This window comes from Gorilla gorilla, chromosome 21 (assembly GCF_029281585.2).
Source record: "Gorilla gorilla gorilla isolate KB3781 chromosome 21, NHGRI_mGorGor1-v2.1_pri, whole genome shotgun sequence".
In the NCBI taxonomy this organism is placed as follows: Eukaryota; Metazoa; Chordata; class Mammalia; order Primates; family Hominidae; genus Gorilla; species Gorilla gorilla.
In genome coordinates, this window is record NC_073245.2 from 47,429,475 (window position 1) to 47,456,858 (window position 27,384).

The 27,384-nt window shown below is 46.1% G+C and overlaps 2 protein-coding genes across 14 annotated transcripts in view; one reads left to right on the plus strand and one right to left on the minus strand.

The window, feature by feature from the left end:
• Window positions 1-235: 235 nt before the first annotated feature.
• MMP24OS (MMP24 opposite strand) overlaps window positions 236-27,384 on the minus strand; it is a 56,748-nt gene continuing 29,599 nt past the window's right edge. For 3 of the 9 annotated variants that reach the window (XR_008674633.2, XR_010132258.1, XR_010132256.1), the window contains exons 4-5: window positions 13,582-13,692; window positions 236-3,349 (exon numbers count right to left, since the gene is read on the minus strand). The gene's annotated coding sequence lies outside the window, so the exon portion shown is untranslated. Of the gene's footprint in view, window positions 3,350-13,581; window positions 13,693-14,717; window positions 15,233-27,384 lie in introns of all 9 variants that reach the window. The other 6 variants (XR_008674634.2, XR_010132257.1, XR_010132251.1 and 3 more) reach the window with 5 other exon arrangements.
• Window positions 4,085-27,384, plus strand: part of MMP24 (matrix metallopeptidase 24) — a 51,691-nt gene continuing 28,391 nt past the window's right edge. For 4 of the 5 annotated variants that reach the window (XM_031004801.3, XM_055373384.2, XM_055373381.2 and 1 more), the window contains exons 1-2: window positions 4,085-4,456; window positions 26,001-26,149. In XM_031004801.3, coding sequence (XP_030860661.3) covers window positions 4,190-4,456; window positions 26,001-26,149 — 416 coding nt within the window. In that variant the 5' untranslated portion in view covers window positions 4,085-4,189. Of the gene's footprint in view, window positions 4,457-22,720; window positions 22,817-26,000; window positions 26,150-27,384 lie in introns of those variants that run through there. The other variant, XM_055373385.2, reaches the window with a different exon arrangement.

The following is a 27,384-nucleotide window of genomic DNA, read 5'->3' on the forward strand; positions in this document are numbered from 1 at the left end:
ATCTCACACCAGTTAGAATGGCGATCATTAAAAAGTCAGGAAACAACAGGTGCTGGAGAGGATGTGGAGAAATAGGAACACTTTTACACTGTTGGTAGGACTGTAAACTAGTTCAACCATTGTGGAAGTCAGTGTGGCAATTCCTCAGGGATCTAGAACTAGAAATACCATTTGACCCAGCCATCCCATTACTGGGTATATACCCAAAGGACTATAAATCATGCTGCTATAAAGATACATGCACATGTATGTTTATTGTGGCACTATTCACAATAGCAAAGACTTGGAACCAACCCAAATGTCCAACAATGATAGACTGGATTAAGAAACTGTGGCACATATACACCATGGAATACTATGCAGCCATAAAAAATGATGAGTTCATGTCCTTTGTAGGGACATAGATGAAACTGGAAATCATCATTCTCAGCAAACTATCGCAAGGACAAAAAACCAAACACTGCATGTTCTCACTCATAGGTGGGAATTGAACAACAGAACACATGGACACAGGAATGGGAACATCACACTCCGGGGACTGCTGTGGGGTGGCGGGAGGGGGAGAGATAGCATTAGGAGATACACCTAATGCTGAATGACGAGTTAATGGGTGCAGTGCACCAACATGGCACATGTATACATATGTAACAAACCTGCGCATTGTGCACATGTACCCTAAAACTTAAAGTATAATAATAATAATAATAATAATAATAAAGCTTTTCCTAGGAGCTGGTCAGTTTACCATATAGTTCATTAAGTGAATTCCAACCACTCATGTGGTCTTTCCAGTGAAGTGGAGAAGACAGAGGTCATTCATTTCATTTTATGAGGCAACTAAGGCCCAAATAAATGAAGTGACTTGCTGGAAGGCACACCAAAAGTCAGTGACAGAGCCAGAGCTTGAATCAGGTATCCGACGTTAAGTCAAGTGCTGTTTCCATTTTATCCCATGCTCATCATGGTGACTGGAGGCTGTGAAGTCAGAGTTCCAGTGATTCTATCTTGGGGTGTTGCTCTGAAACCTTCTAAACCTCCTCTTGAACTGTTTTCACAGCAGTCTCTGGACCGTCCTCTTACTAAGGACTATCTTAGGGATCCATTTTATAAGCAACCATTGACTTCTATCAGCCTCTTCTTTCCTTATCATCAATACCTACTGCCGTTCACATCCGCCATCCTTGGGAGCTGGTCAAGGTGGACCACCACAGCGCTATATCATCACTGGCAGTTCCACAAGCATTTGGTATTAGAGGAAAGGAGAAGAATAAGACAGAGCTCAGTCCAGTCTGTTCCCCTTCATTCTTTGAATATACTATTTCTTCTTTCTGGAATATATCCCCTCCCAAACCTTCCAACTTTGGCAGTTCATTGCTCTTTCCTAAATGTTTCCACAACACTTCGTTCTCATTCGTGTCATAACTCATCATGTAACCACAATGATTTGTCTCTATCACCTCCCTACCAGGACTGTGAGCTGTTCACCTCAATGGTGTTAATAGTCTTCAGTCTCTTTGATTTCCCTGAGACTGTCAACTCCTTCTCTCTCTCTTTTTTTTTTTTTTTTAGACAGAGTCTCACTCTGTTACTGGGCTGGAGTGCGGTGGCACAATCTCAGCTCTCTGCAACCTCTGCCTCCCAGGTTCAAGCGATTCTCAGGCCTCAGCCTCCTCAGTAGCTGGGATTACAGGTGTGCACCACTATGCCTGGCTAATTTTTGTATTTTTTGTAGAGACAGGGTTTCACCATGTTGGCCAGGCTGGTCTCAAACTCCTGGACTCATGTAATCCGCCTGCTTTGGCCTCCCAAAATGCTGGGATTACAGGTGTGAGTCACCACGCCCAGCCAACTCCTTCCTTTTCTTTGAACCTCTCTTCTTCTTTCCAGTGATACTCCACAATCCTGATTCTTCAGTCTTTTTGGACAATCTTTAGATTCACTTTTGGCTTGACTTTTCTCAGGCTCTGAATATGTATGTCTCAGGATGGAACGCTTGGCCTTTTGCTCTCTTCAACTCTTTGCTTTCAGCTTCAACTACCATATTTACTTGAAGGTGTCCAAAATATCCATTCTCCACCTTCTTCGAGAACTCATTCCCATACCCATCTCACAGATCTTGTGGTCACCCCAGTTTCAGCAAGTCTAAAACCGAGCCGCTTGTCACCTCCTTCAAGCCAGTTCCTCCACATGAGGACTCCGTTTCTGTGAAGATGCTACCATCCATCTTTCTCGATTTGCCATCACTCCAAACTCCTTTCCCTCTTCTTGTATGCCCGTTGTCTCTTAAATCTGTCTCTTTTCTCACCCCCATCCTAGAAAAAAATGGGTTCTGAAGTCAAATCGATCCAGCTCTATCACTTATGAACCATGCAAGTTTGGCAAACTTATTCAGACCCTTCCACTTCTTTATCCTAAATTAGGGGTAATAATAGCATCTATTTCATAGGGTTTATCTATGAAGATTAAATGAGATATCGTGCAGGAAAGTGCTTAGCCCAGTAACTAGTATGTATTAGGCACTCAATAAATGTTAATTATTATTGTTATCCTTATTTCCTTATACCTAGACTATTACACTAGTCTCCTAACCAATCTCTCTGCCTCCTCTGGTCATTATTCTCTCCACTGGGAGGGGAACTAACATGGAATATCTATTAAGTGTCAAGCACCTCATGCTGAAAGCAATCTTATACAGTAATAGTAGCATCATTTTATAAAAATGGAACAGAGCCAAGATATGAACATAGGTCTGACGCTAAAGCCTGTGCCCTTTTTTCATCTCCAAATTACCATGTAATCATAAAATGCTATTTTTCACACATCCTGCTTAAACACACACATACACACACACACACCACACACACAACCTTTAATGACCACCCTCCCCCATTTTCCTTCAGAACACAACCCAAATTTATTATCCTAGCATTCACTGTCTTGTACTACTTCCCTCTCTTCCCAACACTTTCCTATAGGAACCCTGTGCTCCAGAGAAACTTATCTGCCGCCTCAGGCACATCCTGTACACCCTCAACTTCCTCCCTGAAATGCCCTCTCCTCTCCCCTCCCCTGGTTTAAATCCAGCCTTTCCTTCAGGTCCTAGCTAGAGTCCCACCCTCCTCCATTACACTTTTTCCTAACTTCCCCAGCCCCTCATCAGGTCTCCCTTGACCCCTAGAGCAGCCGCCTGTATCCTTGTTGACACGTGGTGTTTGCCATTGTTTTTCTTTGCGTTTCTGTTTTCTCATCAAGCTGTAAACCTCTGCACTCCAGGAAATCGGCCTTCTCATTTTTGTTTTTGGTTTTGGGTGTTTTTTTTTCCTTTCAGCATCCCAAGTAGCCCAGAGCCCTACAAATAGAAAGCGCTTGATAAATATGGGTTGTTTTGGATGAAAGATGATCTTCCCAGCTGGATGAGCTCTTTCCCTCTAGGGGTGAGGGACTGAGCTTCACCTCAACTTCACCTAATGTCTCCCAGGAATGCCCCCTCTTAAACGCTCCTCAGGTCTTCTCTACCCATTTCCCCCACCACCCGGCCCAGGAGAGCCGCTCAGAGCTCCCTCTCCGGAGTCACCCTCTCAGACCCAGGGCTATTTCTTTAGCTTGCTCTCGAACCCCGCCTTTACCCCAGAGCCGCTCCTCAGTCTCCTCCCCCAGGCTGCCTCTCAGACCCCTCTCCTCCAATGCCACTCCCTAGGACCCTCTCCCCGGGGTTCCGGACCCGCAACCCCGGATATGTTCCCCCAAGGGCCATCCAGTGGTTCTACCTCCAGGATTACTGATTTAGCCTCTTCCCCCTCCTGCTCAGGGCTACCCCCAGACCCCGACCCTCCAGTTCCACCCCTTCGGACCCTGCCTCTAGAACTGTTCTTTTAGCCTCTGCAACCCCCTCCCCAGCGCCGCTCCGCGGCCCCTGCCCTAGGGCTGGTCGGGGAGCCACTGCCCTCGCAGGTCCCGCCCGGGTGCTGCCCCCGCGCCCCCGGCCGCCCCCCACCGGGGCGGGGCGCGCGGAGGCGGGGGCGCGCTGGCGGCCGAGGCGGCGGCGGCGAAGACAGCGAAGGCAGGCGGGCCGGGCGCGTGTCCGCGGCGCCGTGACTCGGCGGCTCCGCAGCGGCTGCAGCGGGAGGACCCGGCCGGAGCCGCCGCCGCCGCCGCCATCGCAGCCGGGCGGCCGGGCCCCGCCGCCGGGATGCCGAGGAGCCGGGGCGGCCGCGCCGCGCCGGGGCCGCCGCCGCCGCCGCCTGGCCAGGCCCCGCGCTGGAGCCGCTGGCTGGTCCCCGGGCGGCTGCTGCTGCTGCTGCTGCCCGCGCTCTGCTGCCTCCCGGGCGCCGCGCGGGCGGCGGCGGCGGCGGCGGGGGCAGGGAACCGGGCGGCGGCGGCGGGGGCAGGGAACCGGGCGGCGGTGGCGGTGGCGGTGGCGCGGGCGGACGAGGCGGAGGCGCCCTTCGCCGGGCAGGTGGGGCTGGCGCGCGGGGCCGGGGCGCGGGCTCAGGGCATCCGGGCAGGGCGGGGGGCGGCACCGGGGACGGGCCTGGGCCGGGCCGCACCTACTGCCGGGGTCGCGGAGGCGGTGCGCCGGGGGTCCGCGCCTTGGGTCCGGGCTGGCGCGGCCCAGGGCGGGGGCTGGGGAGGGCCTCGCCAAGGGCCGCCGAGGCCGGGAGCTGCTTCAGCACCGCGGACAGGGGCAGCGGGCGGGGGCCGAGCACGAGGGTCGGGTTTGTGGTGTTGGCAGTGGGGTGTGTGGCCTGCATGACTATGTGTGAGGGAAACCGTACAACGCCTCGGAGTAAATAGTAAGCGCAGCCAGTCTGTTGTGGGTTGGGAGAAGAAACCGAGGATGTTCAAGCTGGAGAAGGGAGAGGGGGAGGGCGGAGGAAGGACTCGATCACTGTCTTCGTAGCTGAAGGGCTGTCAGGTGGAGGGTAGGATAGACTTGTTCTAGCTTGGCCCCACAGGGCAGAACTAGGGCCAGCGGGAGTGGGGGTTGCAAGAAGACAAATTTGGGCCCGATATAGGAAGAAGTTTGTATCAATTGGAGCTGCTCAACCAGCTTAGGAGGCGGCGAGCTGCTCATCACTGGCATGTGCAAGTAAAAGCTCTCGGAGGGGATTGGATGGAGGCACGCATAATGCTTGCATGGATGCATACATCATCATCATAATAATGCCAGCTAGCATTTACTGAACACTCACTATGTGCCAGGCCTGGTGCTATGTTTTATACGAATTATCCAATTCAATCCTCATAACTACTCTATGAAATAGCTGCAATTATTATCCCCATTTTACAGATGGGGATACAGACTCAAAGAGCTTAAGTAACTTGCCCAAGGTCACACAGCTAGTGAGTGATGGAGTTGGAATTCTAACCTAGGCAGGCTGACTCTAGTCTCCCCTTATTTACCCATGACCTTATCCTATATCTCATGGGGGGTGCAGTTGGACTAATTTCTCTAGTATCTTCCAACCTAGAGGACTGCAATATTCTAATAAATGATGTTGGGACAATGGTGTTTTGCTGAGGAAAATCAGAGTGATAGCCTCAGCCACTCTAAGAGATGGAGTATATTTGTTGAAGCAGGCAGTCTGTTTGTTTAGAAGAATCTGCCTCAAGAGATATTCTTAATTGGGCATGGAGCTCAGGGGGTCATACGTGCACTGAAATTGTGTACAACTTTGTAAGTGCAAATGTGTGTATTTCTAGGCGAGGACCCCTAGATTTCTTCAGCCTCTCAAAGGGTTACAGGTTCCACAAAACAACAAAAAAGATATGGTGTGTAAAAGAACCTTTAGTGCCAGTTGGCAGTTGTCCTCCAAAGATTTTATAATTGCTGGTTGACTTGTTGTGGAAACTTTCCTTAGCCTCTTTGTGTTTTCACATGTGTTTTATCACATGTTAAAGTAATGCATTTCCTAAGTTTATACCCTAGAAGAAAGATTCCTTTAGACTGCCTGAGTGCACAGGATGAGGTGGAAAGACCCTGGCCTGGGATTAAGGAGGCCTGGGCTCTGATCTGACCTTGGCCCCCATTGGTTTGTGTGACCTTGAGCCATTTCCTTGCCCTCTCTAGGCTTGAATTTCACCATGTCTAACATAAAGAGATAGAGCTAGACAATCTCAACTCTGAAACTTTTTTATTCCTACAATATTTCAAGCATTAAGAGGAAGCTAGTCCTTACCCGTATCAGTTTTATAGGCTTTGATTATTCCACCTCTTAGCCTTTGTCTTTTTAAACTTAAGTTTCCCCCTATGACACGAGACCCCTAGAATAGCCACACTCATTCTCTGGGTCATTTTAGTTGTCCTTTTCTAGATACCTTTTGGCCCTAATTTTCAATAGATGTCAACTTGACCATTGTCTCCAGATACAGGACCCTATGGTTTTGCATAAAGGAAGGCTGGTTTCTTCTTTGCTCTCCTGGTCCCATCCTGCTTCCCCCTTCCCTCTGTCAGCTTTCCTGATCTCAACACGCTAGGCCACTGCCTTTAGGGAACAATCTATAATAGCTCCAGGAGCCTTTTCCTGGGTCAAAACTGATAGCCTGGAACACAACACCCTGTATGTGGATTATTTTTATCGGAGTGCATTACCTTACATTTCTCCACCTTGACGTTTGTCTGCCATCTTGCATTGCACTCAGTAACTTCCTTCAAGCATTCGCTCACTCTCTCTCTCTCCCGTCCTCCACCCCTTCCTCCTTCCTTCTCTTTTGGCATAGCATTTCCCTGTCTGAAAGGGCTTAATATGATCTGAAGTCTTGAAATTTTCACTTTGTTCTATTTCTTCTGGATCACTTATAAAAAATTTAAGTGAGACAGGTCCCAGCATGGTCTCTTGGGGCCCCCTGCACTCTTAATCCCCTTTCATTCACGGAAGTGACCATTTATATCTATCTATTGTTTTCTAAGTGACAAAAACATCATCCTTAATTTGACAATGACTCCATTTTAAATGTCTAATACATTGTCCAAAACTTCCTGAAAGATAGACAAATTATATCCACTGCTTCTCTCAATAATTTGTGCCTAATTATCCTTTCACTGAACACTAGGGGATCACTTGATTGACACCTTATAGAAATATTGTTGCTTTTAAGCCAGCAGATAATATTGCTTACTCCTCTTTCTGTCTTTTAAGCCCTCTGGAGTCTGACTCCACCCTGCCCCTCCATTAGCAGGCCATATTTCCCACTGCTTCCCACTGCAGGCCATATTTCCCATTGATAATGCATCCTTACTCGACAAGCTCATCTCTCCTTTACCCTTAGACAGGCTGCCCATATTTCTCTGGACATTGTCACATATTTACTTCTGCGCCCCTACCCGTTCATTTGAAACCTTTCCTTAAAGTTTCAGCTCAAGCCCTGCTTCTCCAATAAACTTTCCCTGATTTCTCTAGTTGTCATTTTCTTCTCTCTTCTCCAGGAAACATTTTTAAGGCAGCCCCAGCCAGTTTGTCATTTATTTATTTACTTATTTTTATTTATTTTATTTGTTTATTTTTGAGACAGAGTCTCGCTCTGTTGCCCAGGCTGGAGTGCAGTGGGGTGATCTCGGCTCACTGCAACCTCCGCCTCCCAGGTTCAAGCGATTCTCCTGCCTCAGCCTCCTGAGTAACTGGGATTACAGGCATGCACCACCATGCCCGGTTAATTTTTGTATTTTTAGTAGAGAAGGGTTTTCGCCGTATTGGCCAGGCTGGTCTCAAACTTGTGACCTCAAGCGATCCACCTTCCTCAGCCTCCCAAAGTGCTGGGATTATAGGTGTGAGCCACCGCGCCCAGCCCTATTTATTTTGTAAGAGTTAAACATTATTTTTGGGGAGAGGAAGGTTGGTTCTTAGGCAAGGCTTTCTTGACCAAAATGTTTTATTTTTTTACATTGAACAAAATCCCTGGATTCTCAATGCTCATCATTAAGTATTCAATGAGCAATCAATGATTCTACTCTTTATCCTTTATCTCAAAAAGTTACATGGATCTGAAATAGGCACTCATGGGCACGGGGCTCCAAGCCCCCTTCTAAAACCCTTCTTAGAGATGGGACTCATTGCCAACTTGTACTTCCTTTGGTAGAAATCAAGGTTATTCCTTTTGGCAGTGGTTCCACAAGCTCACCCTTGAGTTCCTTCAGAACTCTTTAGGTAGTCATCTAATGGTAGTGGCATCAGTAGAAAGAAATTGAGAGATAACCGTGACCTTAGAGATCACCCAGTACCTACTACAGCACTTACTAGATACTTCTTTAACTGAGTTGCCCAAGGGCACAGAACGTGATAGTAGATGATTCGGAGCTACTGTAGAACTTTTCCTAGTTCTCCTGATTTCTAAATTGAAAGCATTTTTCATTATCATTGATTTTTCATTTCGTATCTATGATCTTTCATTACCAAGCCAAAAAAATTTTTTTATTCAGTCTATCTTCTCCTTTGCTTTCTTTTTCTCCACACCCCCCAACCCCCGACCCCTTGAAGCTCAACAAACAGGATCCTATGCTTTCTTTAGTCTTTCTTTTTTATCTTACACATCAAGAGGTCCCATTGATTCTCTAACTGGCTTCCTTCATTTGATTTATTAAAAGCACCACTTCTCTTATTTGCTGAGTAGAATGCTCCTCAAATACTTTTCTGGCCTTCCTAGTTTCCAACTTGATTCTGAGGAAGATCAGAACAGGATGAAAGAGACAAGTCAATTATCACAGGCCACATGAATAAGTAACAGAGTGTGACTCCTAGACCCAGGACTTATGGATTCCTGCCCTTGAGACTGGTTTTGAGTGGTTTGTGCTGAGGAGATGGAGAACAGTCTTTGGTTTGAAACTGTAGTCAAGGAAGATTGACCCCGAATGATTGGAGGGGTAAGAGAGTGACCTACTAAGAAGCACCAACATATTCCCAAATCAAAATATCCTTTCATGGTGATCATGGCCCCCAGTATATCTTCATTCTTGTCTGGAAAAAAAAAACTCACTATTAGGAAGTTTTCCCTTTTACATAAGCTGGATCTAGTCTACTGTATTTTTAATTCATTTTCTCTTATTTTTACTGTGGGGTTTCATATTACTTTCATAGCTGTTTATATTTGTAAGGTGCTTTGCACTTCCCATATGCCGTGTATGTGGCCCTATTTGGTCCTGGGAACAATACCATGAGGTAGATAAGGAAGACATTGTCCTCATTTTATAGGTGAGTAAATGGAGACTCAAAGATGATGTGAATTGCCTATCATCTTGTCTAAGGACCCACACATAGCTGATAAACATTAAAGCAGGCCGGGCATGGTGGCTCACACCTGTAATCCCAGCACTTTGGGAGGCCGAGGCAGGTGGATCACCTGAGCTCAGGAGTTTGAGACCAGCCTGGCCAACATGGTGAAACCCCATCTCTACTAAAAATACAAAAATTAGCTGAGCCTGGTGGTGCATGCCTGTAATCCCAGCTGCTGAGGCAGGAGAATTGCTTGAACCCCGGGGGCAGAGGTTGTAGTGAGCCAAGACTGTGCCACTTCACTCCAGCCTGGGCAAAAGAGTGAATCTCCGTCTCAAAAGAAAAAAAGAAATTAAAGCAAAGAACAGAAGCTAGGTTTTCTGTTCTTGGGCTCAGCACTCTGCCCACTATACAAGTTTCCTGTTCTGGATTATTATTGTAGCCTTTTAGCCAGTCTTTTCTACTTTCAAGTATGTCCTACTCTGGTTCTTGAAAGAGGTATTTTTAGAACTAATAAAAGTAAATTATAATTGTACCCAAAAGACTAATCTTAGGAAATGCCTAGCCCTATAGTATGGTATTGTTTGAACTCAAAACAGGAAGAACAAACCACATCCAATATCTCTTCAGTAACTAGCACAGTGCATGATACATTCTGGACATGTGATAAATATTTTAAAATTAATTTTGTTATCTAATCCCCATCAACTTCTTTGAATAGTGCTTGGCACACAAAAGTCGCTACCTTTTGTGAAGAATAAATGAATGCATGCTAGAGGTATAACAAGGTGCCGGGAAGCACCGAAGAGGGAGGAGATGAGGTTCCCCAGTTGAGGTTCGGGAAGCCAGAGAATGCTTCAGAAAGAAGGTGGTATCTGAGATGAACCTTTGAGGGAGGAGAATGATGGAGAAGGGTGAGTGGGGCAGTCCAGACAGAACAAAAAATATGAACCATGGCTCCACAAAAATGCATGGCATGTTTAGGTAACAGTGGATAATTTGATGTGCCTGGATCATCAAGTTACTTGCTGTTTCCAGTAAGAGTGTATAAGGAGAAGAGGCTGGAGAGGGAGGCTGAGAGCAGATTGTGCATTTGGCTTTTGTCCAAAGGCTGAGGGGAGTCATTAAAAGTTTCTGAGCAGAGCAGCGACCTGCTCAGAGCCATGTTGAGGAAGTGGAGGGACTGGAGTTTGTTCTTGAGTTGTTCTGGCTGCTGGCTCCTGCCCTGAATGCTTTTAAGCTTTCTTCGCACAACTTAGGGGCGAGTACTCATTTTAGGGCTCAAGTGACCCGCCCACCTTGGCCTCCCAAAGGGCTTACAGGCATGAGCCCTGGCCTTGCCTGTTAGCAGTAATTTAAAGACTCAATTCTATGCCACAAACACTTACGAGGCATAAAGGGCACCAAAAGTACTTGGCCAGAAAGTCAGGAGTTGTTCTTTACTCCTTTCTCTCTTTATACATGTGTACATATAAAGATCATTTGAGGCCAGGAGTTTGAGACCAGCCTGGCCAACATGGTGAAACCCTATCTCTATTAAAAATATAAAAAAATTAGCTATGCATGGTGGTACATGCCTGTAGTTCCAGCTACTTGGGTGGCTGAGGCACAAGAATCACTTGAACGTGGGAGGTGGAGGTTACAGTGAGCCAAGATTGAATTACTGTACTCCAGCCAAAGCAAGACTCTGTCTCAAAAATCAATCAATGAATGAATCAATCAGTCCACTCAGGAGTCAGTTATATCTGAAGCCTATATGGCAAAAACTAATGTTTGACAAAGCTGGCTGGTGATTTTCCAATATATATTGTTATTTTATGCCTTTCTGAATGATTGAAATATTGAATAACAAAAAAATTAAAAACAAACCAAAATCTGATCACCTTACTCCCACCCTCACCTTGCTTAAAATGACTCTTAGGACAAAGATAATACTATTATTACTGTACTACTATCACTTCTTCCTTTTAGTTTTATTATGGAAAACTTTCAAATGCATATGAAAATGGAAAGAACAATATTATAAACTCCCTTGGACGCAGCACCCACAAGGATCGCTTGAGCCCAGGAGTTTGAGACCAGCCTGTGCAACATGGCAAAACCCCATCTCTACAAAAAAAATACAAAGAATAGCTGGGTGTGGTGGCATGTGCCTGTAGTCACAGCTACTTGGGAGGCTGAGGCAGGAGGATTGCTTGAGCCCAGGAAGCTGAGGCTACAGTGGACAGAGGTCACACCACCGCACTCAAGCCTGGGCCACAGCGCAAAACCCTGTCTAAAACAAAAACAAAAACATGCTTAATGAAGCCGATGAGGCCCTGCATGACTGAGTCCTTCCCATCTCTCTGACTTCCTTTTATACCACCCATTCTCCCCATTGGTCACTAGACTCCAGTCACCCTGCCCTTCCCTCTCTTTTTCTAATATACAGGCTCCTTCCCATTCAGGAATTCAGTAAGGTACTCTTTCCTGGAGTCTCATTCTCAGCCTTCACCTAGCCTCTTCTGTTCATTCACAGATGTCAGCTGAGATGTCATGTACTCAGGGAGGCCATCCCTGATATCACAGCCTATATCTCCTGCCACACACTTTTGTAGCTCCTGGTTCTTCTCTTTCATTCCACTTATCACCACTGTAATGAAATGTTTAGTATTTCCATGTCTATCTCTCCCACAAGCTGTAACTTCCATGAGGATGAGTTCAAAGGGGACTACAGGCATGTAAACCATTATTTATAATGTAATACAAAATATGCTATAAATGAGGATACATATAATGCCATTGGGAGCACAGAGAAAGTCCATTTAACCCCGGACAGACAGCCCTCCCTGAAGAAGTGGCATTCAAGTTGCATTTTGAAGTAGCGCACCATGGGGAGGCCAGAGTACATATGGGAAAGGAATTCTAGGGAGAGGGAATGAAATAAAGGCACAGAGGCAGGACTCTGCAGGATATGCTCAGGCAACACAATTAGGTCAGTATAGCTAGAGGTTGGGGTACTTGAGGTGAGCAATAAAGGGTAGAAGGTACAGGACAGAACATGAGGCTGGCAGAACCAGGCATAGTGGCTCACGCCTGTAATCCCAGCTTCTCAGGAGGCTGAGGCTGGAGGATTGCTTGAGACCAAGAGTTTGAGGTCATAGTGAGCTATGATTGTGCCACTGCACTCCAGCCTGAGCGACAGAGCAGAACCCCATCTCTACAAAAGAAAACAGGGCTAGAAAGGTGCATTGGCATCACATTGTAAGGGTTGTTGTGTCATGCTAAAGAATTTGGACTTTAAGACTGGCAATGAGGAACAAGAAGATCGGCTTCACAGTCAATCCACTTAGGCTAAAATAATGGAACTTTTTAACATGACTTACAGGTTATTTAGTTCAACCATCTCCCTGTTGCAGTTAAGAAACTGAGACTTGGTCTGGCTGTGGTGGCTCACATCTGTAACCCTAGCACTTTGGGAGGCCAAGCTGGGAGGATCACTTGAGCCCAGGAGTTTGAGACCAGCCTGGGCAACATGGCGAAACCCTATCTCTACAAAAAATACAAAGATTAGCTGGGTATGGTGGCATACACCTACAGTCACAGCTACTTGGGAGGCTGAGGCAGGAGGATTGCTTGAGCCCAAGAAGTTGAGGCTACAGTGAGCAGAGATTGTACCACTGCACTGCAGCCTGGGCCATAGAGTGAAAGCCTGTCTTAAAAAAATTAGGCCAGGTGCAGTGGCTCACACTTGTAATCCCAGCACTTTGGGAGGCTGAGGTGGGTGGATCACCTGAGGTCAGAAGTTCAAGACCAGCCTGGCCAATATGGTGAAACCCTGTCTTTGCTAAAAAATACAAAGAATTAGCTGAGCGTGGTGGTGGGCACCTGTAATCCCAGCTACTTAGGAGGCTGAAGCAGGAGAATCACTTGAACCCGAGAGGCGGAGGTTGCAGTGAGCCAAAATCACGCCATTGCACTCCAGCCTGGGTGACAAGAGCAAGACTATGTCTCAAAAAAAAATTTTTTTTAATTTAAATTTTAAAAACCCTGAGGCCTGGCCACTGGTCTTTGTCTTCACTTTTCCCTTTTCTTAACTCACCAAGAAGTCGAGCCTCAGGGGACAGAAAATTGGCAGATTTGCGGGAGGGCCTTGGACAGGGTGAGGAAGACTAAGGCCTCTCCTTTTCCAGAGAGTGAATGAGACCATGGCCACACTCCTGACTGTGGGCAGAGGCCTCCCCAGAACTGCAAAACTTGGACATCCCAGTGCTGACCCAAAACCCCAAATGTGCCACCTCCCCGGGTATGGTGATCATCTGGCTTGTGGTGGCCTCCTGGGAGTGGGCCAAGGACATTCTGCAGAGCGCCAGGGAATTCCCGCTAGTGCACTTACCACCCACTCAAGAGCCGACGGCAGCCAACAGGCAATGCTGCGCCATTAAGGTGTTTGTCAAGAAGCTAAGCTGGGCATTGTGGGCGATCCTGAGGGCCCTTTTTAGATTGGCTGTAAGTGAAGAAAAAAAAAGAAAAAAACAGCATTTGGAGGCAAACTAGAGCTAGTGCAGAGGGTGTAGCATGACAGAAAACCCTCTGAGAGGCAGAGATGCTTGCCTCCATGTCTGGCTTCCTTACCAACTTGCTCTGTGATTTTGAATAAGTCATTTCCCCTCCCGGAGTTTTCTTTCTCTCTTCTGCAAAACAAGTATGTTAAATTAGATGATCTCTGAGTATTGGTGACCAGTGCATTTTCTAGATACCTGAATGATTATGCCTTCAGTATGAAATTTTACAAATTAGGCATATAACTCAGGTGGGCTCAGCAGCAAGGCTGGGACCTCAGTTATATGGGTAGAGGAGGAAGCAGGGTTTTGGTGGGACAAGAAGTGGAGGGAACTGACACAGTGATAGGTCCCATCCCTGAGGAGTCACCAGAGAGACCCAGTGATTTGGTCTGGCAGCAATAACCAAACGTGGTGGTCAAAGAGGAGAAATGACTTATTAAAAATCACCAAGGGCTGGGTGAGGTGGCTCACACCTGTAATCCCGGCACTTTGGGAGGCCAAGGTGAGTGGACCACCTAAGATCAGGAGTTCGAGACCAGCCTGACTAACGTGGTGAAACCCTGTCTCTACTAAAAACACAAAAATTAGCCGGGCATGGTGGCGTGCACCTGTAATTCCAACTACTCGGGAGGCTGAGGAAGGAGAATCACTTGAACCCAGGATGCAGAGGTTGCAGTGAGCCAAGATCGCACCACTGCACTCCAGCCTGTGCGACAGAGTGAGACACCATCTCAAAAAAAAAAAAAAAAAAAAAAAAAAATCACTAAGAGCAAGTTGGTGGGGGAGCCGGGAATGGAGCCAAGCGTCTCTGCCTTTCAGCGGTTCTTTCCAAGGAGTATGGGAGCAGGAATAGACAATAACATTGTACGAACACTTACTATGTGCCAGAATCTGCTAAATGCTTCTTGCTGCTGTAACAAATTACCACAAACTTATTTCTAAAAGCAACACAGACTTGTTTTCTTACCTTTCTGGAGGTCAGAAGTCCAAAATGGGTCTTGCTGGACTGAAATCAAGTTATTGGCAGGGCTGCATTCCTGCTGGAGTTTCTAGGAGAGGATCTCTTCCTTGCCTTTTCCAGTGTCGAGAGAATGCCCGCATCCCTTGGCTTGTGGCCCCTTCTAGCAGCAGCAGCACTGCTACAACCTATGTCTCCCAACACCTTCTCTGACTCAAACCCCCTGCCTTCCTCTTATAAGGATGCTTGTGATTTCATTAGACCCACCTGGATAATCTGGGCTAATCTCCCCCATCTGAAGATCCTTAACTTAATCATTTCTATAAAGTCTCTTTTACCACATAAGGCAACATATTCCCAGGTTTTGGGGATTAGGATGTGGATGTCTTTGAAGGATCATTATTTTACCTACCACAGTGCATCATCTCATTGAGTCCTCCTAACGGCCCTTCTTTAAACATCTGTTTAACAGATGAGGAATGTGATGCTTAGAGAAGTTAGGTCATTTGCCCAAGGGCACTCTGCTGGAAAGAGAAAAGTTAGGTAATATTTGGTATGTGGTGGCATCTGGGTCCCAAGTGAGCTGTCTTTTTAGATAGGACCCCATTCAGCTCCCAGGTGTATTGAGAATACAGTCTAACTCTGTGGAGGAGGCTGTCTAAGAACTAGGCAGGGAATCTGAGACCCTGAAAAATAGATTAGGGTCATAGCAGTCTCAGCTTAGAACTTGAATGCCAGAGAGAGAAACTGAGGGAAAAAACCCAGTTGTAAGCATTAAGCCAATATAGCAATGGATGAGGAAGAATGATCTTAGGCCACCATTCATGCCTGCATACAGTGATACAATAGTATCTTAGTGTTGGGGGTTGAAGCTGCTGATGGACCATTTGCTCAAGTTAGGATTGACCAAGGAGATGGGCAAGGTGAGGGACTCAGAGATAACTGCAGAGCCAAGGCACAGAGAGCAGAGGCTGGCTACTGAGCCAGTGCTAATAGAAGACTTTTCTAAATGGGTAACATAGTCAATTATAAGTGACACTGAACAACATGTCCATTTCGTCATGGTTATGGCAGGCCCTGTGCTAGCTGTTGGGGTGACAATGATGAGGAGGACATATATGCATTCTAGAGTCAGGAGGAAGCGACAGATAATTCAACATGTGGTTACAATACAGTGTGATAAGAATTGCGATAAGGAAACAGATGGGGGACTGACAGGGATGTACAAGGACCTTCTGAAATAGATGTAAGAGGTCAAGGCTCCCCAAAGAGGGAGGAGGGGAGAGTGAACTGAATAGAAGGAACAATACGTGTAAGGGCCTGGGAGAACTGGAACTCACTGGAACACAGAGCACTAGGTGGGGAAAGATAAAAGGGGTTGCAGAGGGAGTCAGGGGCCAAATCATAAAGGCTCTTAACTGCAGAGATGGAAAGCTCTTAGAGCTACCTCAGGGCATTCACACTTACTGTTCCCTCATCCTGGAACATGCTTTCCTAGTAGCCACAGGGTCCACTCCCTCACCTCCTTCAGATCTCTTGCTCAAATGTCACCTGCTCAAAGAGATTGTCCCTGAGCACCCTCCATAAATAGCTGTCCCACTCTCCATCTCTCCAACCTGCTCTATTCTTCACAGCACTTATTCCCACGTGGTTCTTCCACTAGACCATAACTACTAGAAAGTAACTAGAATGCTGTTTTTGGTTTTTGTTTCTGTTTTAGACATGGTCTCATTCTGTCGCCCACAGCCCACTGCAGCCTCCAACTCCTGGGCTCAAGGATCTTCCTGCCACAGTCTCCAGAGCAGCTAGGACTACAGGGGTGTGTCACCACGCCTGGCTACTTTTTTCAATTTTTTTTTTTTTTTTTTTTTTTTAGACAGAGTCTTGCTCTGTTGCCAGGCTGGGGTGCAGTGCCGTGATCTTGGCTCACTGCAACCTCCGCCTCCTGGGGTCAAGCAATTCTCCTGCCTCAGCCTCCCGAGTAGCTAGGATTACAGGCGCACACCCGGCTAATTTTTGTATTTTCAGTAGAGATGGGGTTTCATCATGTTGGCCAGGATGGTCTCGATCTCTTGACCTCATGATCTGTCCGCCTCGGCCTCTCAAAGTGCTGAGATTACAGGTGTGAGCCACCACGCCTGGCTGTTTTTCAGTTTTTTTTTTTTTTTTTTGTAGAGAGGTGTCTTGCTATGTTGGCCAGGCTGGGACTAGAATGTTTTTGTTTGCTCTTTTAGCCCTAGCACACAGTACTTGGTACATAGTAGGTCCTCAATAAATATTTATTGAATGAAGGGACAGAAATAAACATTTGATGTTTAGGAGGTAGGACCAATAGTTCTTTGGTAAAAGACTAGTGTGCTGTGGCTCACGCCTGTAATCCCAGCACTTTGTGAGGCCAAGGCAGGTGTATCACTTGAGCCTAGGAGTTCAAGACCAGCCCTAGCAACACAGCAAGACCTCGTCTCCACAAAAGATTAAAAAAGAAAAATTAGCCAGGCGTGGTGGCAAACGCCTGTAGTCCCAGCTACTCAGCAGGCTGAGGTGGGAGGATCACTTGAGCCCAGAAGTTCAAGGCTGCAGTGAGCAATGGCTGACAGTGAGACCCTGTCTCAAAAAAAAACCAACCAAACAAACAAAAAAGGAAACTGGATGTAGGCAGTGAAGGAGAGGGAAGAGTCACAAGTCATATGAGGCTGCTGGTTTGGACAACTGGGTAGCTGATGGTGCCATACCCTGACATAGCACAGGCATATTGAGCTCACTATTGTCTGAGATAAGGCATTGCACTTCAGGAGTGTGAGGTATAGGAAGTCCTGGGAGGGGGAAGGGCTGCCTGTCCAACACTCTGACCGTACGGAATATGCCTGAATTCTGCCATTTCTTAGCTTTAGGGCTCTGGATACAGTCATCCCTTGATATCCACAAGGGGTTGCTTCCTGGACCCTCTCAGATACCAAAATCCGTGGATGCTCAAGTCCCTTATAGCCCGCCATATCTGCAAGCTATCCATGGATATGGAGGGCCAACTGTAATTACTTAACCTCTTTGAACCTGTTTCCTCATCTGCAAATTGGGGTTCATAATTCCTCCCTCATGGAATTGTTGCATTCTAGGGTGCTTGGTGCAACAGAGTGCCGGTGCCAGGTGCTTAGTAGGCATCCTAAAGACGGTGGTTAGTACCACTGCTGTTAGACTTGGAAGATCTCTGACTGTTAAAAAGTTGTTTCTTTTTTTTTCTTTCCCCCCACCTCCGCCAGGGAATAGACCTGTTTATGAGCCTCCAAAAAAAAAAAAAAAAAAGTAAAGTAAACAAAACTTTGAAAAATAGTGTTTAAAACTCAGGGATATCTTTGGGGTCACAGGGCCTGTCATTTCTTTTATTATTATTATTATTTATTTTACTTTAAGTTGTGGGATACATGTGCTGAATGTGCCAGGTTTGTTACATATGTATACATATGCCGTGGTGGTTTGCTGCACCTGTCAACCTGTCATCTAGGTTTTAAGCTCCACATGCATTAGGTATTTGTCCTAATGCTCTCGCTCCCCTTTCCCCCCACCCCTCAATAGGCCCCGGTGTGTGATGTTCCCCTCCCTGTGCCCATGTGTTCTCATTGTTCAACTCCCACCTATGAGTGAGAACATGTGGTGTTTGATTTTCTGTCCCTGTGTTAGTTTGCTGAGGATGATGGTTTCCAGCTTCATCCATGTCCCTGCAAAGGACATGAACTCATTCTTTTTTATGGTTGCGTAGTATTCCATGGTGTATACGTGCCACATTTTCTTTATCCAGTCTAACATTGATGGGCATTTGGGTTGGTTCCAAGTCTTTGCTATTGTAAATAGTGCTGCAGTAAACATACGTGTGTATGTGTCTTTACAGTAGAATGATAAAAAGTTGTTTCTTATAATGAGTCAAGATCTCTGTCCTATAATCTCTCATTCTGGTCTTAGTTTTGCCCTCTGTACCAACCAGAATGTTCTCCTTCACATTCCTGTTCTCCTTAATACAGTCTCCCTTCTTCAGCCTAAACACCCCTTGTCTGTCTTCCCAGGACATGGTTCCCTGTCCCCTTACTTTCTTGGCCACGCTCCCTTAGTCAAGCTCCAGTTTGTCACAGTCCCTCTGCATATAAAGCCTCTAGAACTGGACTTGAAACTCCCATGCATGTTGAGACCAGTGCCTGGTTCCTGTTGCTCACCTCGTCACCCTAGATTATGACCTCCGTTGCCCCAACTCTTTCATGAGGGTCTTTTATTCTTTCTTCCTCCTTCTAGCCCCTGCTTCCAAATTTGACATCTTCCTGCCTGGTCCTTTTTTGTAGACTTTACCTCTGGCCTTTCTGATACTACCTTCTAGCCCCTTCATTTCTGATCAAACACCTAATCTTGATCATTTTCCTCACTCCTTCTCCAGGCCCGTATAGTCTGGTTCAGGCTCCCACTCAGCTGTGACGCTCCCAAATGCCCCCTGGAGACCTCAGTGTTTTACCTGACCCAGCTTTTCTCTCCTTCCCCGTGGCCATCTCTATTTCCAGGAGCACTTGTAGGCACTGCCAGAGCTCTGCCTCTTGCCACCCCCATTGCCACTTCTAACCTCACCACCACCTCTGCTGTCTGCTGCTCTCTTCCCTCTTCTGTGCACATTTTGTTCTCCTTGGTATTCGCTGCTCTCTCCTTTCACTGCCACCACTCTGGGACTTCTCAGCTTTGGCTTCTCAGGAACCCAAATCCTGCCTTCTGGCCGGCAGACCAGTCACACCATATTGTCTATGATCTCTACGTCTTTGGCTCGGCCCAGCTATTTTGGTCTCTGCTTGCACTCTGAGATTTATCTTACTTTCCTCTGGGTTTACACCTCTTTCTGCACTTAAAGGGTGACAGATATCTTAAGAGTTGGTTAACTGAGCTGTAAAGGTTAGACTTCTGACGTGGCTGATGATTGATTAATGGATCTAGGTGTAAAGAGATGAAAGCAAGTTCATTCTGTCTAAAAGTGAATGGGACTTTTTTCCTTCAGTGGATTTTATCTTTTTTTTCAAATGGAACAATGGAACCTACTGCCTCATCAAGCAAGGAAGTCAAATCACAATAGATTGAATTTCAGCAAGTGTTTTTTGAAACCTCTAATAGATACCAGAAATTGTGCTTGGTGCTTTCAGTGTATTACTAAATCTTCCCAAGATGAAGTCCCTTCCTTGATATCCAGGCAATGCCTCCCAGATCAACTGTTCATTCATTAACTCAGTGATTATTTCTTGTGTCAGACACTGTGCTAAATACTATAACAGATACAAAAATAAATATGACACCATCTCTGTTCTCCAGGATCTCAATCTAGTGGGAAAAACAGACATATCCATGACTGGGTATGATACATTGTGGTAGTTGTGTGTACAAAGTACTGCAGGAGTAAAGAGGGCACCCACTAGCTCTGACAGGGAGAGCTAAGGAAGGTTTAACAAAGAGGTGACATTGAGCTAGACCTTGAAGGATGAGTAGGAGTTTGCTAATGTGCATAAAGAGAATGGGTTTTGGAGGCAGTAGAAACAGCCTGGAACTGTGAAGGGCAGAGAGTGCTTTGGACTTGCTATGACTGGAATGTAGAACACTTGCTCTAGCCTCAGGAGTTCTGCCCAGAGAAGGCAGAGGATTGTCTGGGTCACAGAGAAAGTGAGTGGCAGAGATAGGATTAAGCAGCATGAATTAGAATTGTCCGACCCCGATCCATCTTCCTTAGCCTCTAATACACACACACAGACACACACACACACACATAATGCTAGTCCAACCTCCTGTCCTGTCCCCTGGCTTAGATGCTGTCATTCGACTGCCCCCACCCCATTTGCCCTTCTAGGAGTGTGCCCCTAGGCTCTGAGGATTGTCCCCAGAGAACCTGGGAGAGAAACAGAGCCTAGAGAATATTAGAGAATACACTAATACTGGCCCACCCCCGCCCACCCCCACCATGTGTCTGATCCATCCCAGTGTTTAGTTCTGGCCTAGACATTTGCCTATGACCTGAGTCCATATATCCTAACTCCTGATGTGGCCAGGATAGACTCTGTGATGTTCGTAATGGATTTGGATGGGCTGTGAGATGCTCCTTGCTTGAGTATCCCAGAAAACGAGCTGCGTAAACCAGGTTGCCAGCTTTTTACTGAGGAGGAGCTACTTTTCATTCCCAGAGCACTGGAACGCTAGAGTGGGCTTATGTAGAAGACCCCCTGTTCCTCACTTCCTACCATAAGCAGGAGTGAAAATTTTTAAATTCCATGCTAGCTTCGAGGTGGATGCTCAAAAAATACTCCATTGGCTGACTGGCTTGTGAGTAGCTATCTGTTCAGAGATCCCTAGCTATTTCCCAAATGGTGTAATTCATCTTAGTCAAATTTTTAGAGAACCAGTAGAGTCCGTTGGCAGATAGGGAGGCACTGGATATATTTTAGGTTTGTACCACACCTCTTTTGGGGATGTCTTGAGGCAGCTTACATATTAAAACATAATGTCTTGTGGCTCTACACCTGTAATCCCAGCACTTACGGAGGCCAAGGCGGGTGGATCACCTGAGCCCAGGAGTTCAAGACCAGCCTGGCCAAAATGGTGAAACCCCGTCCCTACTAAAAATACAAAAATTACCTGGGCATGGTGGCACACGCCTGTAATCCCAGCTACTTGGGAGGCTGAGACAGGAGAATCGCTTGAACCTGGGAGGCAGAGATTGCAGTGAGCCGAGATCGTACCACTGCACTCCAGCCTGGGCAACAGAGTGAGACTCCATCTCAAAAAATAAAATAAAATAAAAATTAAATTTAAAAAAAGCCCATAATGTCTTTATGTAAGTCTTTTAAGGATGAAACATAAAACTTGGTGGTCTGAAGGATGAAAAAAGTAATGGTTACTTCCAAACATCCCCATGCTCAACAAATAAGCTATAAATTTGGCTGAAAAGTTCCTGGGAGAAAGACAAAAAGGGAAACACATTGGGTTATCCAGTGTTCCTTTTCTTATACCTTAAAGTATACAGAATATCCTATAGGGAAAACATTTTCCTCAAGCTAAAGCCTAATAGAAAGTAATTGTGTTTGGTCCTAAGAAAGTTAAGTGAGAAGGTGAAGGGTATGTAATTCCATTTAGCCGTCGTTTCTCCGTATCCACTCAGCACCAGGCCCTATGCAGTGTCCCCAGTCTTCTGGGAGATGCTGTCATGTCCATAAGTCACCCAAGAGAAAGAAGACTTGACCGCAAAAGATGAACTGCCCTCCATAGGACCCACAAGAACTGGCTCTTGGTCCAAGGAGCACATGGGAGGGCAGGATGGCTAGATTTCAAAAAGCAAGAGTCAAATGGCCAGGCACGGTGGCTCATGCCTATAATCCCAGCACTTTGGGAGGCCAAGGCAGGTGTATCACTTGAGGTCAGGAGTTCAAGACCAGCCTGGCCAACATGGTGAAACCCCATCTCTACTAAAAATACAAAAATTAGCCAGGCAGTAGTGGCATGTGCCTGTAATCCCAGCTACTTGGGAGGCTGAGGCAGAAGAATCACTTGAACCTCGGGGGTGAAGGTTGCAGTGAGCCGAGATCACACCACTGCACTCCAGCCTGGGCAAGAGAGCAAGACTCCATCTCAAAAAAAGAAAAAAAAAATCTGCTCAGAATGTGCTATGCTCTCCCACATTTCCAGGCAATTGCACATGCTGTATACTTCAAGGCTTAGCTTAAATCTCATCTCTATCTGGAAGCCGTCCCTGAGTTCCCCTTTCTCTGTGGTGCCCCCCTCCCCACCATGGATAAGACACCCTTCTTTTGTTCTCCCATAGAACTCTATGCACACCTGCTTTTTAGCATTGTATTTTTATTGTGGGTTTACTTGTCAGTCTCTGAGTTCCTTATTCATCTTTATTTTTTCAGAGCCTCGCACAGTGCCTAGCCTGTAGTAGGTGCTCAGTTAATGCTTGTTGAATGCACATAATGAGCAGCTACTGTATCCAGCACTGTCCTGGGCACTGGATGATTAAGCTACAGCCCCTTCCCTTGAGGATGTTAAAGTCCCAGCACTTTGGGAGGAGGAGAAGGAGGAGGAGGAGGAGGAGACTCTTACATAAAGTAATGATTCCAGCCCAATCTTATAAAATCTATAATAGGGGATTTGGGGAGCACAGAAGAGGAAGAAAATAACTTAGCCTGACACGTCAGGAAAGTCTTCCAGAGGTAGTAATTTATGGGCTGAACCTTAAAATATAATTTTTTTTTTTTTTTGCCAAACTGAGAAAAATATTAGGCAGAGGGAAAAACATGTATTAATACAAAGGCAGGAAAGAGAATCAATATTTAGGGAACTGCAAGTATTGATATTCTGTGCCATCATTTGGAATGGAAAGTATGTTTCAGATCCAATTGTGAGAGACAGAAAGTTGTTACTTTATTGTGTATGTTTCAAGGCTTTATTATTCCGACAATTTTTCTTGTATCATCAGATGGATTTTATCACAAGGCAGTAAAGATGTTATAGTCACCTTTGGTGAAGCAAATAATAACTTATTTATAGTTTCTGGCTGGCTGCCTTCTGAAAAACTGTTTCATTTGACTTATAATAAAACACACATCCATAATTAGCCTGTTCATATAGACACATGAAACAAAAGCTATAGCTAGGAGGGGAATAATGCCATTTCCCCAGGCTCTTTTCCCTTCATTGGCTTATTTGGCATTCAGGATAATCCTCTGAGGATGGGAAACGGGGTTATCTAGATTCGAGCCCAGCATGTAGCTCCTGGAAGTGCTTGTGGGCTCAACAAATACACGGATGTTTTCCTCATTTTCCAGCTGATGCCACACATATTTCCTGGTACTCTTGTGTCCCTGGGTCTCCATCCCCTCATGCTTTTGGGTGGGAATAATTTTTTTGTTTGTTTTTTGAGACAGAGTTTCGCTCTTGTTGCCCCAGCTGGAGTGTAATGGCATGATCTCAGCTCACTGCAACCTCCGCCTCCTGGGTTCAAGTGATTCTCCTGCCTCAGCCTCCCGAGTAGCTGAGATTACAGACACCCGTCACCATGCCCGGCTAATTTTTGTATTTTAGTAGAGACGGGGTTTCACCATGTTGGTCAGGCTGGTCTCGAACTCCTGACCTCAGGTGATCCACCCACCTCGGCCTTCCAAAGTGCTGAGATTACAGGCGTGAGCCACCGCGCCCAGCCGGGAATAATCTTTACTTGCTATCTTTCAGAGTCATTACTTGTTGGAGCTCCTTCACCCAAGCTTCTTTCAGATTCTCTTGCCTTTTTAATGTTTTTCTCCTCTTTAAAAAAATCGCTCCATGCATAAAACTTAGAAAACAGGAAAGCACAAAAAAGAAGTGCCTCGTGATACTATAACCAAAGGATACTCAGTCAATTCTTTTTTATTTTAAAAAAAAGTTATGACATCATTTCAGACTTTCAGAAACATTTTCGAGAATAGGACAATTTCTTTAAATATTTATTTATTTACTTATTTATTTTAGAGATGAGGTCTCACTCTATGGCCCAGCCTGGAGTGCAGTGGCATGATCATGGCTCACTACAGCCTCTTACTGCCAGGCTCAAGTGATCCTCCTGCCTCAGCCTCCCAAGTAGCTAGGACCATGGGTGCACACCAGCATGCACAGCTAATGTTTAACTTTTTTGTAGAGATGGGGTCTTGATATGTGGCCCAGGCTTGTCTCAAACTCTTGGCTTCAAGCCATCCTTTCACCTCAGCCTCTTAAAGCACTGGGATTACAGGCATGAGCCACCACACCCAGCCAACAAAGAATTCTTGAATGCTCCTCACCCAAAACTGTTAACATCTAACTATACTTACTTTATTTCTCTCTCTTCTCTCTGTCTCTGTCTCTCTCTTTATATATATATAGGCATATATGTATATTTCTTTTTTTTTTTTAAGACAGAGTCTTGCTCTGTCACCCAGGCTGGAGGGCAGTTGTGCAATCTTGGCTCAGTGCAGCCTCTGCCTCCCAGGTCCAGGTGACTCTCCTGCCTTAGCCTCCTGAGTAGCTGGGATTACAGGTGTGCACCACCACGACTGGCTAATTTTTGTATTTTTAGTAGAGACGAGGTTTCATCATATTGGCCAGGCTGGTCTCGAACTCCTGACCTCAAGTGATCCTCCCGCCTAGGCCTCCCAAAGTGCTGGGATTTTAGGCGTGAACCACCATGCCGGGCCATATATGTATATTTCTGAACCCATTTAAGAATAATCTGCTAGCCAATTGTCACCTGGGCCAAAAAAAAAAAAAAAAGAATAAGTTGCAGATATTATGCACCCTTATGTCAGCCTCAGTCCTTCAGTGTGTATTTCCTAAAAATCATGTATTCTCCTACATATTAATTTTTATATATGCCTTTCTAGATTTTTTCTATGCACACATGATTTATTTATATTTAAATAAGATCATGCATTGTTTTATTTATATTTATTTATAGTGGCTTGCTTTTTTGGGGGGTAGCAATACATATTGTATATAATCTCCTGCCAATAAATATTCTACAACATGATTCTTCACCAGGCTTTGACAGCAGACACGGTGGGTTTCTGGGTGGCACAACATTTTCAAAATACCACTCTGCATCACGGAATCAGCCGTGCTGGCCGGGCGCGGTGGCTCACGCCTGTAATCCCAGAACTTTGGGAGGCTGAGGCGGGCGGATCATGAGGTCAGGAGATTGAGACCATCCTGGGTAACATAGTGAAACCCTGTCTCTACTAAAAGAAAAAAAAAAAAAAAATTACAAAAATTAGCTAGGCGTGGTGGCGTGTGCCTGTAATCCCAGCTACTCGGGAGGCTGAGGCAGGAGAATCACTTGAACCTGGGAGGCGGAGGTTGCAGTGAGCTGAGATTGTGTCACTGCACTCCAGCCTGGCGACAAAGCTGGACTCCGTCTCAAAAAATAAAAAAGAATTAACCATGCTGTGCTTTTCCAGGTCTAGTCCAATATCAGTGGAAAGCACTGAATAAATGAGTAAAGAGGCAGGGCAATGGAAAACTCTGAATTCAAATTTAATCTTTATTCTGTGGCCAGTAGAAATCCAATGAAATGTTTCTAGCAGGAGAGGACACCAATAAAAGCTGCTCTCTGGAGATGAATTTGACAGTGTCTGCAGGATGGGGTGAAGGAAGAAGAACTCAGAGCATGAGTCCAGGAGTCACTGGGGTCAAAAGATCCCTCGTATTCAAGGCACATCTCTGCCCAGGTAGAACAGAGCCTTTCCCAGCATAACACATCCTTTTCTTTCCCGTGTCTTTCAGAACTGGTTAAAGTCCTATGGCTATCTGCTTCCCTATGACTCACGGGCATCTGCGCTGCACTCAGCGAAGGCCTTGCAGTCGGCAGTCTCCACTATGCAGCAGTTTTACGGGATCCCGGTCACCGGTGTGTTGGATCAGACAACGATCGAGTAAGATTTGCGTAGGACATTGTGCCTTTGAACTTTCTGGACTTACATTTGGGTTCACATTTGTCATGGCCTGTGTACACCCCATGCCCATCCTCCCTTCCTATCTTTTATTCCTGCAGTGCCATCCTGGGAAAGAATATCTCGATGTGAGTGGGGGACGTGCTGGGATGGGAGTCCAGCCCTCCCATTAACATTCCATGTGACCTTGGAGACAAGTTGCTTAACCCTTCTGGACCTCAGTTTCCTTATCAGTACAGTGAGGGGTTGGGTTATAGATGGGGTCTTAAATCCCCTCTGGCTCGAATAATTTATCTATGGGTCACCCTCTGGAGTTCCATGCAACGTGCATGTCTCACAGAATACAGAAAACGCTTGAATGATAATGAGCTGGCTCCACTTTTTCCATTTACCAAACATGTGCTGGGTGCCTGCATGTGCCTGTCATCTGGCCCCCCAGAGGCTCACCATTTAGTGACAAATACAGTCATCTAGCCACACCAGTCTAGAGCTCAGAAGGAAACAATGAGTTTTGGGGAGACACTTAGGAGGTAGTAACACTTAGGAGGTAGAAAAAAGCCATGAGGATGGTCACAATCACTCAAGGAGAATGTAAAGATTCACAGGCAGGGTGCTGGGGATGGAACCCCACAAAGCCAGCCAAGAAGGGGCAGCCAGAGGGGAAGAAGCCTGACGTGATGATGTGATGCAATGTCATGATGCCACATGGTGTGGGGTGGTCAGTGGGGCCAGCCGCTCCAGAGCCCTCCAACAGGAGCATGGCTGAAAGTTGTCTGCTGGGTTTAGTGACAAAGAGCTTGTTGTTAACCTCAGCAGAATGGTGGAGATGAAGTCAGATTGAAGTGGGGAGAAGCGGAGGTGAGGAGAAGAGGTGGCAAGTGGAGGGAAGACATTCAAGAAGCTTGACAGGGAGGTGAGGAGAAATGGGTAGCAGCTAAAGAGGATGAAGTTTTGTTTGTCTAAGATAGGAGAGAGTTGAACAGCCTTAAACTTGCTTAAGAAAGCTATGAGAGTTGTTTAAGAAAAGCCATTCACATCATTAAAGCATGGAAAAGAACAGGAGTGAGTTTCCTAAGGAGGTGGGAAGGGAGGGGAACCTGAGGCAGGTGGAAGATGCTAGCAGGGCTGGGTGAGGATCCAAGGGAGTTGGTGGGGGGAGGAACAGGAAATGCACCCAGTTGTGGATCAAGGATCAATTTGACATAAGTCACTCCTAG